This window comes from Phaseolus vulgaris, chromosome 3 (genome assembly GCF_000499845.2).
Source record: "Phaseolus vulgaris cultivar G19833 chromosome 3, P. vulgaris v2.0, whole genome shotgun sequence".
NCBI lineage: Eukaryota > Viridiplantae > Streptophyta > Magnoliopsida > Fabales > Fabaceae > Phaseolus > Phaseolus vulgaris.
In genome coordinates this window covers 35768454-35783443 of record NC_023757.2, presented here as the reverse complement: position 1 = coordinate 35783443, position 14990 = coordinate 35768454, and the positions used below count along the sequence as shown (strand labels likewise).

Here is a 14990-nt window from a genome sequence, read left to right as displayed (position 1 = left end):
CAGTCAGAGAGAGGGCGAGACCGGCGAGGTACAACTTTGTGGTGGAGCTGAAGGACCTGATCGCCGTGCCTAATATAGCTGAGAGGCTGAGGCGACCGGCGAAAACTGACAAGGTGTTAGGACCACGGAAAGACTCCTGGTGCGAGTTCCACGAGGCTTTCGGTCATCACATTGACAACTGTCTCTCATTGGGTTATCAGCTTGATGAGCTGGTGAAGAGCGGGTTTCTGAAGGATTACGTCGCAGAACCCGCCGCGACCGCCGCCCTGCTGGCGCCAACAGAGGAGCAAGCACACGAGATGCCTGTACTTGACGAGGTCCACACCATTGCTGGAGGTTTTTCCGCGGGGGACCCACCGCCTCCCAGCGGAAGAAATACGCGAGGGGGGTCAATTCAATCGAAGAGAGAATCTCGGGTGAACCATGGGAGTCGGACCTCGTGCTCACGAGAGGAGATCTCCGAGATGTGGTACCCCACGACAACGATCCCGTTGTCATCTCAGTCGTCACAGCCGGAAGAAAGGTGCATAGGGTTCTGGTCGATCAGGGAAGTTCAGCAGACGTCTTGTTCTTGTCGACATTCAACAAGCTGCGATTGTCCCCTGACCTTCTGAGGCCCTACACAGGCTGCCTATATGGGTTCGCAGACAACCAAGTGGAAGTCCGAGGCTACTTGAAACTGCGGACGACATTCACAGATGGGGAAGCCTCGCGCACCGAAAGCATACGATACTTGGTCGTGAACGCTCATTCCGCCTACAACATCTTGTTGGGGAGACCGACGCTGAATAGGCTCAATGCGGTATCCTCCACACGTCATATGAAGATGAAGCTACCAGACCTTAGCGGCAAGGTCATAGTTATCAAGTCGGATAAGGAGGAAGCGTGGAAGTGTTATGAAAACAGCTTAAAATTGAAGAAGAGCGTGTGCATGGTGTTTGAACGACCGCCAAGTGTCGACGCGACGATGATAGAGGCGACGCCCGAGGTAGATACACTGATGGAGGAGAGACCTAACGATACGGCGCCCGTGGAAGAGGTGGCGCCCATTCAGGGTAATAGCAGGAATCAACAGGCGGCTAATGCCGTGGAGAGGGAGATTGGCGGCAAGACGTTTAAACTAGGGCGTCTGCTGGGCCAAGAAGAACAGGAGGCGGTGGCAGAGGTGATCTCACGCCATTTGGATGCCTTTGCGTGGTCTGCCTCGGACATGCCTGGCATCGATCCTGATTTCTTATGCCATCACCTCAGCATGGACGCTACGGTTCGCCCCGTGCGCCAAAGGAGGAGAAAGTTCAATGAAGAGAGGCAGCTAGTAGTACGCGAAGAAACGCAGAAGCTGTTGAGGGCTGGCCACATCAGGGAAATCCAATACCCCGAGTGGCTAGCCAACGTCGTTCTAGTAAAGAAGGCGAATGGGAAGTGGAGGATGTGCGTGGACTTCACAGACCTAAACAAGGCATGCCCAAAGGACTCGTACCCGCTGCCCAGCATTGACGCGTTAGTAGATAGCGCCTCCGGCAGCAAGGTGCTAAGTTTCGTAGATGCTTTCTTAGGGTACAACCAAATTAAAATGCACCCGAGAGACGAAAGCAAAACCGCATTCATGACGGAAACCAGCAGTTATTGTTACAAGGTGATGCCTTTCGGCTTGAAAAATGTGGGCGCCACCTACCAAAGGCTGATGGACAAGGTCCTAGCACCTATGTTAGGAAGAAACGTATACGCCTACGTGGATGATATGGTAGTGGCGTCGAAGGATAGGGCACAGCATGTGGCTGACCTGGAGGAATTATTCGTCACTATATCCAAGTACCGCCTCAAACTAAACCCCGAGAATTGTGTCTTTGGGGTAGAGGCCGGGAGGTTCCTAGGTTTCATGCTTACAGAGAGGGGGATAGAGGCGAATCCCGACAAATGCGCAGCGATCATCGCCATGCGTAGCCCGACGTCAGTAAAGGAAGTACAGCAACTGACGGGGCGGATGGCGGCGTTCTCGAGGTTCGTTTCTGCCGGAGGAGAGAAGGGACACCCATATTTCCAGTGCCTTAAGAGGAATAGTCGTTTCGCATGGACGGATGAATGCGAAGCGGCTTTCATCAAGCTAAAAAATACCTGGCGGCGCCACTGGTCCTCTGCAAACCGGTAGAGGGCGTGCCTCTCCGACTCTATTTCACGGTGACGGAACGAGCTATCAGCTCTGTGTTAGTCCAAGAATAGGACCAGATTCAAAGACCTATCTACTTCGTAAGCAAGGCCCTACAAGGTGCGGAGACGAGGTACCAGGCATTGGAGAAGGCAGCGCTGGCGGTGGTGTTTTCCGCCAGGAGGCTTCGTCATTACTTCCACAGCTTCACGGTGGCAGTGATGACCAACCTCCCCATACAGAAGGTACTGCAGAAGCCCGATGTGGCTGGAAGGATGGTGCGCTGGGCGGTGGAACTTTCAGAATTCGACATCCAGTATGAGCCCAGAGGATCCATCAAAGGGCAGATATACGCAGATTTCGTTGCAGAACTCTCGCCTGGAGGCGAACAGGAGGTGGAGGCAGGCTCGCAGTGGTCGCTCTCAGTGGACGGCTCTTCCAACCAGCAAGGAAGTGGTGCGGGAATAGTCTTGGAAGGACCAGACGGTGTACTGATCGAGCAGGCCCTGCGCTTCGCTTTCAAAGCCAGCAATAATCAGGCTGAGTATGAAGCCCTGATTGCAGGAATGCTTTTAGCCAAAGAGATGGGCGCGCGAAACCTCTTAGTGAAGAGTGACTCTCAACTAGTTACAGGACAAGTGTTGGGTGAGTTTCAGGCGAAAGACCCGCAGATGGCAGCATATTTGAGGTACGTCGAATCGCTAAGAGGAGCCTTCAGTGCTCTTGAAATGGTGCATGTCCCAAGGGAGCAGAATGCCAGAGCTGACTTGCTTGCCAAGCTGGCCAGCTCAGGCAAGGGGGCAGACAGAGGACTGTAATCCAAGAGACGCTTAAGGCTCCGAGGAAATTCATAGAGGATAACAGGGTGGATGTCCTCCACATAAGCGCCGCGAAAGGAAGGCTAAGAAGTCATCGTTCCTTGACTCAGGATACGTTGAAGGCACCTCACATTAGTGTATACACGGACACGCCCGAAGGAGGGATGCGAGCGCAGATACATGTTTTAGCCGAAGGAGACACCTGGATGACCCCATACAGGCGGTACCTGGCGGATGGGGTTCTCCCAGTGGAGCCTGAAGAAGGTAAGAAGGTTAAGAGAAATGCGGCAAGGATAATGACGGAGCTCCACGAAGGCGTTTGTGGGAGCCATGTAGGCGGAAGGTCCTTAGCTTCTAAGGTGGTGCGCGTAGGGTTTTATTGGCCAACAGTAAAGTAAGATTGTGTGCGACACGCCCAGCGTTGTAAGCAATGCCAAAAACACGCAGACTGGCACAAGGCGCCGCTAGAGGAGCTGCGATCCATATACAGCCCATGGCCTTTCCATACCTGGGGGATCGACATCCTAGACCCGTTTCCGTTGGCGATAAGGCAGATGAAGTACTTGATCGTCGCCATCGAGTACTTCACCAAGTGGATAGAGGCGGAGCCAGTGGCCCAGATCACTGCGCACAAAGTCCAACACTTTGTGTGGAAGAATATTGTGTGCCGTTTCGGCGTACCTAGGCGGCTAATATCCGATAACGGAACCCAGTTTGCCAGTCAGCAGTTGAGAAACCTATGTGCTAAAGTAGGCATCAAGCAGGTGTTCGCTTCAATTGAACACCCCCAGATTAATGGGCAAGTAGAGTCAGCAAACAGAGTTTTGCTGAGAGGGCTAAAGAGAAGGCTGGAAAAGGCTAAAGGAGCATGGACGGAGGAGGTGCCAAGGATCGTGTGGGCATACCACACCACGCCCCAATCTTCCACCATGGAGACGCCTTTCAGCTTGGTGTATGGGTCGGACGCGATGATCCCAGTTGAGATTCACGAAAGCTCACCACGTTTCCAAAACTTCGTGGCGGAAGAATCCAACGAAGAAAGGCGGGTGAACCTAGACCTACTGGACGAAGCCAGGGAGGAAGCCAGAATAAAGGCCGAAGCAGTAAAGAGAAGAGTAGAGCGACAATACAACTCTAAGGTAAAGCCGCGGCAGTTTCAGATTGGCGACCTAGTTATGAGGAAGGCTCATCCATACGAGCTGGAGAATAAGCTATCTCCCAAGTGGACCGGACCCTTCAGAATTACCGAGGCTAAGGGCAACGGTTCGTACAACCTAGAGACCTTGGAGGGGGGTCCCATCCCACGCAGCTGGAATGCAGCCAACTTAAAATTTTATTTTATTTGACTTATGTAAGCAGTCATGTAACAATTTAGTCGAAGGGGACACTCTTTTTCCCTCTCGGGGGTTTTTTAATGAGGTCACCCGAATAAAAGAAAAAACAAGTTTGAGAAAAAGCCGTGACTTGGTTTTCAGCCTTTACTTTTCTCCGTTTGAAGTAGTGTGAGGCGTCGCCAAGAAAGAAGGCGTCGCCAAGAAAGAAGGTGCCGCCAAGAGAGAAGATGTCGCCAAGAAGACAGGTGTCGCCTGAATACAGGCGCCGTTGAGGAACATGAAGAAGGAAAAGCGCACAATATACGAAACGTATGCAAAGTAATGCGGCGTTGCAAAAAATCATGTACGGTATAGAAAAGTTGATGTTACAGGCAATGTTCGATACAAATGGGCGTAATGCGGTTAGGGCAAACATTACAACTCATGCAAATTACAAACGAGCCACTTCTCAATGGCCATCGGAGTCAGCACTGGAGGAAGACGAAGCCCTGATCCCAGCCCGCAGAGCTTGGGTAAGTCGTGTCCTCCTCTCTTGGTTTATTTTCGAACCTGCACCAAGGGAGATAAATGTGTCAGAGACACCATGAAGCAAGACATGCACAGATAGAAAGCAATAAAGGCCGAAGTTTCTAGGGCAGTGACTCGTACATATGTACTTTTTGAGAGTTCCAACATTGAACTCCAAGCTGATCAAGGTGGCGGAGTCAAAACTTCCCGCCTCAGCAAGAATCTGGCAAGCCACCTGGTCATTCGGGGCCAGCTTCTTAAAGGGTTTGGTTTTGAGAACCCTCGCCTCCCTCACCCAATACAGTGGAAAACCATCCAGGGCGTTGGGGACGAGGTCAGTGCAGCAGATCTTGAAGAACCGGCCTTTTCACCCGGTGAATGAGTTTTGGAAGGGTGTTAGGAGAACTCTCCCAGGAACGTTACCGAGAGTTACCCAGAGGTTGTGCCTTTGCCTCTTCACCTCAAAGAAGTGAAGAAAGAGGTCAACCGAGGGCGCACAACCCAGAAACCCGAAGAGGATGTCAAAGGCTTTGATGAAGGCCCAGCTGTTGGGGTATAACTGGGCCGGAGCAGCATTGATCTCCGTCAGCAGTTCCTTCTTGAACCGGGAGAAGGGCAGGCGCACGCCGATGGTCTTGAAAACCACCTGGTAAAAGTAGAAGAAGGGGACCCCTTCGTTGGCCCGTTCGTCTCCACATACAGGCTCCCCTAGAGTGCAAGGGAGCACAGCAATGTCGTCATCATGCCTCCTCGCGAAGGTGCGGTGATCATAGGAGCATGAATCCCCTTTGTGTTCCTTTATTGCCCTGGTGGCGAGTAAGCATGAGCATTCCTCAAGAAGCTCACTCGAAGCCCAAGCGTACTGGTCGGTCCTTGGGATTGACCCTGGGAGAAGTAGCATGAGAGGACATTCTTTAACAAGATCAGGGATTGTCGAAGGCGTATGACCCGCTGGTAACGCAAGAGTCGAGCGATGGTGGGAGCGAACGCTGGAAGAACCCTTTGCGAGAGGAGAAAGGGTGCAAGAAGAGAGAGTGTAAGTAGGTTACGAAGAGTGCAAAAATGATGAGAACAGTTTCAGAGTTTAAAGAATTAAATAAAGCGGTTAGAGCGCCAAACGACGCAAGTAGAAGTATTGCAGTTAGAGCATTAAACGACGCGAATGGATGCACCGCACGATCGAGCCACGTGGCAGAAGATGAAAGGATGGCCCTGGCACCGCTGGTTAAACTCAGAAAACGTCGTTTCGACAGAATACCTAGTGGTACGATGCGCCGTCGAAAGTGGGTCAGGGGCACAGTAGGAGTCAAGACTCAGTCGAATGACTGAACGTCCCATCAGCCATACAAGAAGCGCCATGTGGATGGCACCGGCGAAACCTCGAGCTTTTCGCTGTCCTCAGGAGTCGACCAGGGCCAAGGTCAAAGTCAATGCCAAGGTAAAGATGACGCCTTAGGCGACGCCAGCATGAGACGCCCGAGGCTTTGCCAGGAAAGAGTAAAGGGCGACACCAGCGTGAGACGTTGCGGGCGTCGCCAACCCAAGTATTAGTCGCCTCCCCGATACCCGCAGGTAGGAAAGACTGTGGAGGGAGATGAAATAGAAGAAGTCGAGACAAGTTCCTGGCGGCGTCGCCTCCCCGATACCCACAGGTAGGAAAGACTGCGGAGGGAAACGAGATCGCCAAATGCCAGTGGACCGCTAGCAGGGTTGTTCCCCGACACCCATGGGAAGGAAAGACCACGGAGGGAACGACCCCCTAGAGCACTCGGCGTTTTTAGACACCCTGGGACGATACGACGCTGCTGTAGCAGGCCTCTCCTTAGGCGTGGGCGCCGGGCACCAAGAATCAAGGGACAGATCGCTTTGGTGTTTGAGACACCCCATGGACGATACGGCTCCGTTAGGCAAGCCTCTCCACGGGCGTGGGCATCGACGCGTGACCTTATCCCAAGTGTTTAGGACCCGGAGTAGGTCTCAACTTTCGCGTTGCGGCAATGGTAAAGCCACTGACGCCTTCACGAAGCATATGCGCCGGGCATACAGGGTCGCCCAACGCAGCGAAAGAAACAGGTAGAGTACAGGCAAAACGATTTCGCACGCGAAGGCAAAGAATGAGAGTAAGATCACACAGGCAGAATTCTATATCACGAAGGCACGAAAGTAATTATACAAAAACCCAGAGTTGTAACAAGCGCGCAGACAGTTCAAAGAATCACAAGTTCAACAGAAAGAGTAAAAAACAAAGGTAAAGTGTAAAAGGAATAAAGCTTGAAAGGTAAAGGTGGCAGGTGAGAGACAGCGGTTCAGTCATCCAAGTCCATGGGCACGATCTTCCCGTCGACGACATGGTGTGTGGGGTCGCAGTTTGAAATATTGATGCCAGGGTTCTCGCAGGACGTCTGAGTCAGAGCCTCTTGGAAGCCCTCTTCAAACGTGCCCGCCATCTCCCCAGTCAATTCTTGGACCTCCCCCTCTAGTTCCGCAACCCTAGAGTCCTTGGATATCAACTACTTCTCCAGAAATTCCTTCTCCACGCAGAGCTTGTTAGCCTTGGCTTGGAGAAGGCTCAAGGCTTCGACCTTCGCAGCCAAGGCGTCCTCTCTCTCACCTAGCTTCTGCCTCCAAGCAGCGTCCAGTTCTTCAAATTTTTTCCGCTGTACTTCGGAGGCAAGAGCCGCCTCTTGGAGGCCAATGCTTTGGATTTGGTAGGAGGTGAGCTGGGCCAGTTGATCGGCATGCGCCTGTTCGAGTTCGCGCGCGTACGCCTCAGCTCCCTCCCTGTCCTCGTGGGCCAGTTTTAGCAAAGATTAGGAAGTTTCCTCCTAGAGCCCCCAGTTTTGTTTCTCCTCTTTCAACGCTCCCACCTCTTGTCTCAGTTTGCGGAGAGCCTTCCTCCCCTTGATAGCGTTTCGAGCCTGGGTGCGCCACTTGAGTGTCACCGCTAGGAATGCTCCCATATAATAAGGCATGCCTCCCCCCTTTTGAGGATCAGTCGGCGACATTCCTTCGGTGAAACCCTGCGTTAACTCCCTATGAATGGGGCGACGAATTCGGGGTTTGCGAGAAGTCGAGGCAGGGACTGATGCAGGAGGGGCGGAGCCCGAGGCCTCAGCGGTGTCACGATGCGGCAACGACGAGAGTGGGGGAACCAAGTCAATCCTTTCTTCTCGTTCCTCGTGGGCTGGTGGAGGTGGAGGTGATGTGGCACTTGGAGGATCGTCCCTGAGAGAGCTCCCACCACCGGGAGATGCGGCTGATGAGGCAGGAAGGCCCGTAGCCCTCCTCTTATGGGAAACCAGGGCAGTGCCCGAGTCTTCGCTGTCAGAGTCTACTACCAGCACCCTTTTTCCTTTGTTGGGGCGTGCTGGGGCAGGGGTCGACGCCATGGCTAATGGAACCGCGGCAATGGGAAGAGGAGAAGCAGATGGTGGAGGAGTCGGCAGGGAAGCGACGGTGGGCACGTCAGAGGCGACGACGTCTCCACCCTCTTTGCCAGATTTTGCCTTCTTCAGAAATTTAGCAAGAGCGAGTCGTCTCGAAGAAGTCATCACTGAACCTGCAGCAGCGAAGAATAGCAAAGCAAAGATTAATTCAGATAAAGCAGAAGGGGAGTTTTGTAGCCAGATACGCGCAGATAACTACAAGGGTTCAAGCAAGCAAGTGAATTCGTATAACCACAACAGCTAATGCAGTATAAATAATCAAGGGCAGATACCAAAGTAGGTAGAGAGCCCATGGGCGTTGAATTCATTTGCGATGAGCTTGGCAGTATCGAAGACTACCCCAAGCCCCGCCAAGGCTTTGCACACGTCCCGATCAGCGGAGGCGAGCTGATCCAAAGCCAGGGTCTTCATGGTTATGGGCTTATCCGTCCAGTATAGGGGGAAGCCTTCTAGGGTGGTAGGATCGCGCTTGGTCGCACGTACTTTGAAGAACTTCCCTTTCCATCCTTTGAACGAATTTTGGAAGAGCGTGAGGATGATGCGCCCGGCGACGCCAGAAAAGCTCATCCATAGGCTCTTCTCCTGTTTCTTTACCTCGAAAAAATGAAGAAAAACGTCCACGGAAGAGGGGACACCCAGATATCCACAGAGAATCTGAAACCCCCTTACGAAAGCCCAGCTGTTGGGGTGGAGCTGGGCTGGGGCGGTGTTTATCTCTGTGAGCAGTTCCCTCTCGAAGGAAGTAAGAGGCAGACGCAGGCCCACTCTCTTGAGTACCATTTGGTAAAGGAAGAAGAAGGGACTTCCCCCAGTGTCCCTTGAGTCCACACAAACGGGTATCCCAGGTCTCACCCGGCATACCAAGATGTGGGAGTCGTGAGTTTTATGGAAGGCGTTGAAATTGTAAAGCGCGGGGTCCCCCCTGTAGGCCTCCACGTCCTCAACAGAGTTTAGGGTGGAGCATTCGTCGAGGAGATCGTCGGGGGCCCAGTCATACTCACCTTTATAGTAAGACTTAGGGAGCGGAGGAGGCGCGGCGGTCTTAGTTTTCGCCATTGATGCAAGAGCTGAAGAGCAAAAGAGGAAAGAAAGGGTTCAGAGAAAAAGGGTTTGGAGAAGAAAAGGGGAAAAAATGGAGGAATCCTAGGAGAACCCTACCCACACGAGAGAAAAGAGGAACGAGAGGAAAGAAGAAGCACAAGAACGATATCTAAAGAAATGCAGTAACATGGACAGTCCCAGGCAGTTCATGCTGTAAAGAGAATCATCAAGGAGAGGAAAAACCGTACCTTTGGGGGTGGAAGGGCGTGGAGAGCGAAAGCATGAAAGGGCAGGGGTCGCGAGAGAAGGGATTCGAAGAAGATGAACAGTGAGGAAAGGCAGAGAAAGTGGATGTAACAGTGGTTCCAAGCGCGGGGTTTGGGTAACTTAAACGTTACACTTGCAACTCAAGGAGCGTTAATTGGGGACTGTGCGATGGTGCTGCGTGTCAAAGGATGGGGCGCTCAAGGGGAGCGCAAGAGGTTCTCAAGGATGACCGCGTGATGAGCCACGTGGCACGCGATTAAGCATGGCCCCAAAAAGCGTTGCTTTCCCCGTTTCAGAGGATGTCCAATCAGTCATTAAGAGCACCCCAAGGGTTCGGAGAGTGTCACGTCAATGGTTTCAAGGTTGCTACGTCATCAAGAATGACACGTCACCGGGTGCCACGTGGATGGCGTGGGCGAAGCCTTAGTCTTTTCGCTGAAGACCAGTCATCAGCTTAAGACTGGGGGGCTTGTGTATCGTCCCGTACCCGGGCGTTGACAAAGTCAAGGCCAAAGTCAACGTAAAGGTCAAAGTCAACGTAAGGCGTCGCCTAGGTGGAGGTGACGCCAAATACAGGCCTCGCCAAGAGAAAGCGTCGCCGAGATAGGGCGCCGCCCAACTGGGTGTCGCCAAGATGGAATGGCGCAAGGACAAGGTGACCACAACGCTGCTCCCCGATACCCATGGGTAGGAAAGACCATGGAGGGGGCGACGCCGTGGGAAGGCCCCAAACCCTGGATAACCAGGGTTTAGTAATAAAGAGAAGAGAAAGGTGGCTTCAAGGCCATAGAAATAGCGCCAGTATAGAGCAACCTGCCTCGTGAAGTGCCCCTGCCGTCCAGAAACGTCCTTGGGATAGATACGACCCAGGAGAGGGGTCACGCCCGGGGGCAGCCAGGCACAGGGCACGAGAGGAAGGTAGATACGCTCTCACAATGAGTGACTAGAGGCTTGGGAGCATGAGTTGGCACCCAAAAAGTCACCCCTTGCGCAGTTGCACTCCCAGGTAAGAGGACTCACGCGAGGAAACACCCTCAGATAGGGTAACGGTGCTGTGAGGCCCTCCACGTGTACAGCAGCCAAGTCAGGATGGAAACGCCACGTTGCCAGGTGTGAGGTAATTAAGGTTATTTAACACATTTTCCGTTTCGAGCGTTTAAGGTACTGTAAATGCTCCCACACGTTTCGAACGTCTTAAATGCGCTGAGCGTTTTATAATTAAATGCGCTTTAAGGCGCTTTGAAGACGGGAAGAGCTTAAATAGCGCCTTGAATGTTGGAAACGGGGTTCGAACTTTTGGCAAATTTTCCAGAGACACTCTAGTTGCTTGTTCGAGCCTTGAGGTTACGCACAAGGGACTAGGGAAAGATTGTTTGCCAGAACGAGAATATACACACAATACACAGTCCATTTTTAAGACCTTCAAAGTGCCAAACGCGGTGCTCAGAGACGGAGGTGCACAGTTTTGGTGTTTCTTGCTGGCTGACTTGAGCGTCGGAGTGCAAACGGCCGCTAGGGCGCCCTTTCGTCCTCTTTTTGCAGGAATCCACAGGTAACCAGTGGGAAGGAGTCCCTAGCTGACGATTGAGGTTGTGCACGAAGACGTCCCAGTCAACCGGACGGAACAGTTTCAACGGGTTATTTTTACATTATCTAAAATTAAACCCTTTATTAAATCATTTATCCAGGAATGTAGTTTTTCCACTAAACCATCTATGGGAAATGTGTTTTCTGGGTTTTTTTTAAACATTAGGAAAAGTCTTTCAAAACTTCGGTTAAATACCATGGGTTTAAGAACCTCCGTAAAATACCATGAATTTAAGAACATTTATTAAATACCATGAGTTTAAAAACCTTTGTAAAATACTATGGGTTTAAGAATCTCCATAAAATACCACGGGTTTCAAATTTTTCGTAAAATGACTTATCATCTGTAATAACCTTCAACCTCATTTTCTACTATCTCTAACGATTCTTCTGACTTCTCTCTTCCATCTTAGACACACTGCTCTCCGACACAGACTCAATGACCGCCAATGAGTCCTAGCAAGGAACCACAATTTATCCACACTTATGCCTATTATATCTAAGGAGAAGAATCACTAAATAAGGCACCATCACTTTACTGTCGAAGTCACAAGTCATCGTTACCTAGCTCGACAACAACCAGTATTTATCCTAAATAATTGCATTATCGGTCAGATGTAGGCTTCAAAGTTATGTGTGTTCTTGGTTATGAGGACTTCAAAGATTGCAAGAACATATTGTGAGAAGAAATTAAATTTATGACCAGTGAATTAATTATTGGATGCATTTTAAAATAAAAGCCTTAATTTAAAATATTTAAAAATTATGATAATTAAATATAAATTATAACTAAAAGTTGCACGTAAAATATACGTACATCAAAAGTTAAAACAAAATAAGTAAGAGTTTTTGAAGTATGAGCTCATAACAAAGAAAAACTAGAAATTATATAAACCAACTACCATCAATCATAAAAAAATGCAAATATTGTTGAAATTCTAATTATCTAAGGTTATTTTGGTGAGTTTTTAAAATAAATTTTTGAAACTTTAGTTATAAATAAATTTTTGAAATTCTAATTATTCTAATTAAAATAAAGTTATACTTTCAAAATTTTAAAAACTTAGTTATAAAATATATTAAAACTATATAATTTTTAAATATTTATTTATTAAAGTTTGAAAAATCTGAAGTGTTTTATTGAGGTTCTACAGTAAATTTTTTGAATTTAATTAAGATTGAACAAATTTTGTTATTTTTCAGAGATTTTAAAATAAATCTTTCAAACTTAAAAAATGTTAAAAAGACTTCCGTTTAATTTATTCAGACGGTAGAATATACCTTTGAAACTTATAGAAAGTTAAAAAAAAAACCTCCATTATTTTGATGAGATTTTAGAATAATTTAAAATTTAACGAAGATTTAAAAAAACCTTTATTTTGCTTAAGTTTTAAAATAAATCTTTAAAAATTAACAAATATTAAAAGAATCTCCGTTATATTAAAAGAATCTCCGTTATTTTATTGAGGTTTTAAAATAAACTTTTAAAATTTAAAAAAAAAATTAAAAACACTTCTGTTATTTTGTTGGAATTTTAGAATAACTTTAAAACTAATAAAACTGAACGAATGTTAACAAAATCTTCATTAATTGATAATTTTAAAAAAAAATCTTTAAAACTAACTTTAAAATATTAATTTCCATTAAATAATTTTCGTTAAAATTTTTGTTGTTGTAGTGTATATAAATATTCACTAATTGATAACATTTATAAATATTAAAAACTATAAAATTCAACTGTTGGATTAATTAAATTTACCTTTCATAAAAAAATATTGAAGGTGTAAGTTGACTAACCACCTATATATACTGAGCTTTTGAAACTTTGATTTTAACTCTTTTAAATAGTCAAACCTAATGTCAAAAGTTTGATTTTATTCATTTAACTAAATAAACAAGCTTAAACAAACAATTAATAAAATCCAAAAAAAATCAATAATAATTAGCTTTCTTTACATTAATTTCTTCACGAACATAGAAGTTATTTTTTTTCAAAATTACTGAAATAAGTATTTTTTTTAAATATTACGAATTTGTATAAATTGGGATTAGAATAATGCCTACCCAAATAATTCTGCCTCTTACATTGATATTTTGTCCGAATATGGTGGAATTCTTAGTCAAAATTACCACAAGTATTTTTTAAAAATATTATGAATTATACTATTGGAAAAAAAAGAAACAATTACGATTTATTAAACAATGTATTATACCTGCCATAAAAAGTGATGCGATGATATTTTTGTAATAATCATGAAATTTATTATGACCATTAAATTAAAACTAACGTAGTAAGTATACATTATGCCTCTTCAAGATACAACTATCATAATAACTTTTTATTATGTCATTTTTTATTTTAACTAAGATGGTAATTATTTTAACATATTTTAATTTTTTCTCTCAAACAATAATTTTTTTTTTGAATCCTTCACTAACCTAGTACCATCTTCATTTTCTCTTATCAAACGACGAAAATTTTAAATCCTTCAGCATTGAAGTTTTTCTTTCGGTAACCTAGTCATAGTAAATCAACTTATTATGTCAATTTTTCAACAAATATAGAAATTGTATAGTTTTTATAACGTCTAAATTTATATCACCAACCTAAAAAAAAATTTTTTGTAAAACTATAATATAATTTTTTTTTGCACTAGTAAAATCTTAATTAACTTTATTATAAAAACAACAATCACCACTATGAACTTTGTGTTTTCTTAATAAAGTGACACCTTGAGTTTTTCTAAAGTTGCTACTTAAATGATAATTTATTTTTCTTTTATATATATATATTATACAAGTTTAATTGATATTTGAAAACATAAAACAATTTTTAAAATAAGTATAAATATATAAATTAAAATGATTGATATAATTAAAATTTTTATTATTTATATTTTTTAATTATAATAGTTTTATTTTTAAAAATAATGTTTAGATATTTTTTTTAAGATATAATTAGTTTTTTAATATAATCAATTTAGAATATTTTTTAATTTATAAATTTAGGTTAAATATGTGATCAAAGATATTTTTTTGTTAAAAAGAGAAATATAATTGAAATAAATTTGTCGTAAACATTTTAAATTAAGTATTAAATATTATTGAATATACGTAAATAATATTTTGTACAAAGCGATAGAGTCAAATTTTTCATGGAGGCTTAACCTACATATAAATCTTCTAGATTTTCGTGTAATTCTCCTCTAATACTTAAAAAACCTATAAAAGTGAATCATACTTTCAAGTGACAGCTTTCGAAAAAACCAAAATAAATTGAAGTTGTTGTAATATTATAAAGCTCATTGAATGACTTCTTCTTCGTGAAATCGTCGGGTTTACCAAAATCCATAATTTTATTTTTTAAAAGAACACCCACTTTAGTAATTTCGAATAAAAACTGCTCTATATTGGTTAAAAAACCCATTTACAGACCTTATTAGCAAAGAACGTGGCATTTTTTACTGCACTTTTTCATTAATCGTACTTTTGAATTGAAGGGATGAGTGGATTTTGGTTAATTCATCATCCTGCAACCTATTTAACGTGTTAAATTTTGAACACGTTTGAGTGGAGTGTTAAAATATGAATCCAATTCAAAAACAAGTTTCAAGAAAGAAAAAGTAAAATTTGTGAATAAATTGAAAATAAGAAAAGCATGGACCTCGGTGTGGTTGTGAGAACAGATTCAGTCCATTTATAACTAACTACTTTAATTAGTTACACGTGTCCCACACCCAAGTGGCAATCTTAGGTCACTTTCTTTTCCGTTTTCCGTAAATTCGTCACGTCACGCACCACATTAATACAGAGAGTTTAATGAGACAACAAATGTCTATATTTA

The 14990-nt window shown here is 45.3% G+C and overlaps 1 protein-coding gene across 1 annotated transcript; it reads left to right on the top strand.

The window, feature by feature from the left end:
• Positions 1-2421: 2421 nt before the first annotated feature.
• Positions 2422-2964, top strand: LOC137805592 (uncharacterized). The gene has a single exon (XM_068605533.1). The coding sequence runs from the start codon at positions 2422-2424 to the stop codon at positions 2962-2964; it is 543 nt and encodes a 180-aa protein (XP_068461634.1).
• The last annotated feature ends 12026 nt before the right edge of the window (positions 2965-14990 follow it).

Coding starts and splice junctions, on each gene's coding strand:
- LOC137805592 (XM_068605533.1), top strand. CDS start 2,422: ATGGTGCGCTGGGCGGTGGAACTTTCAGAATTCGACATCCAGTATGAG.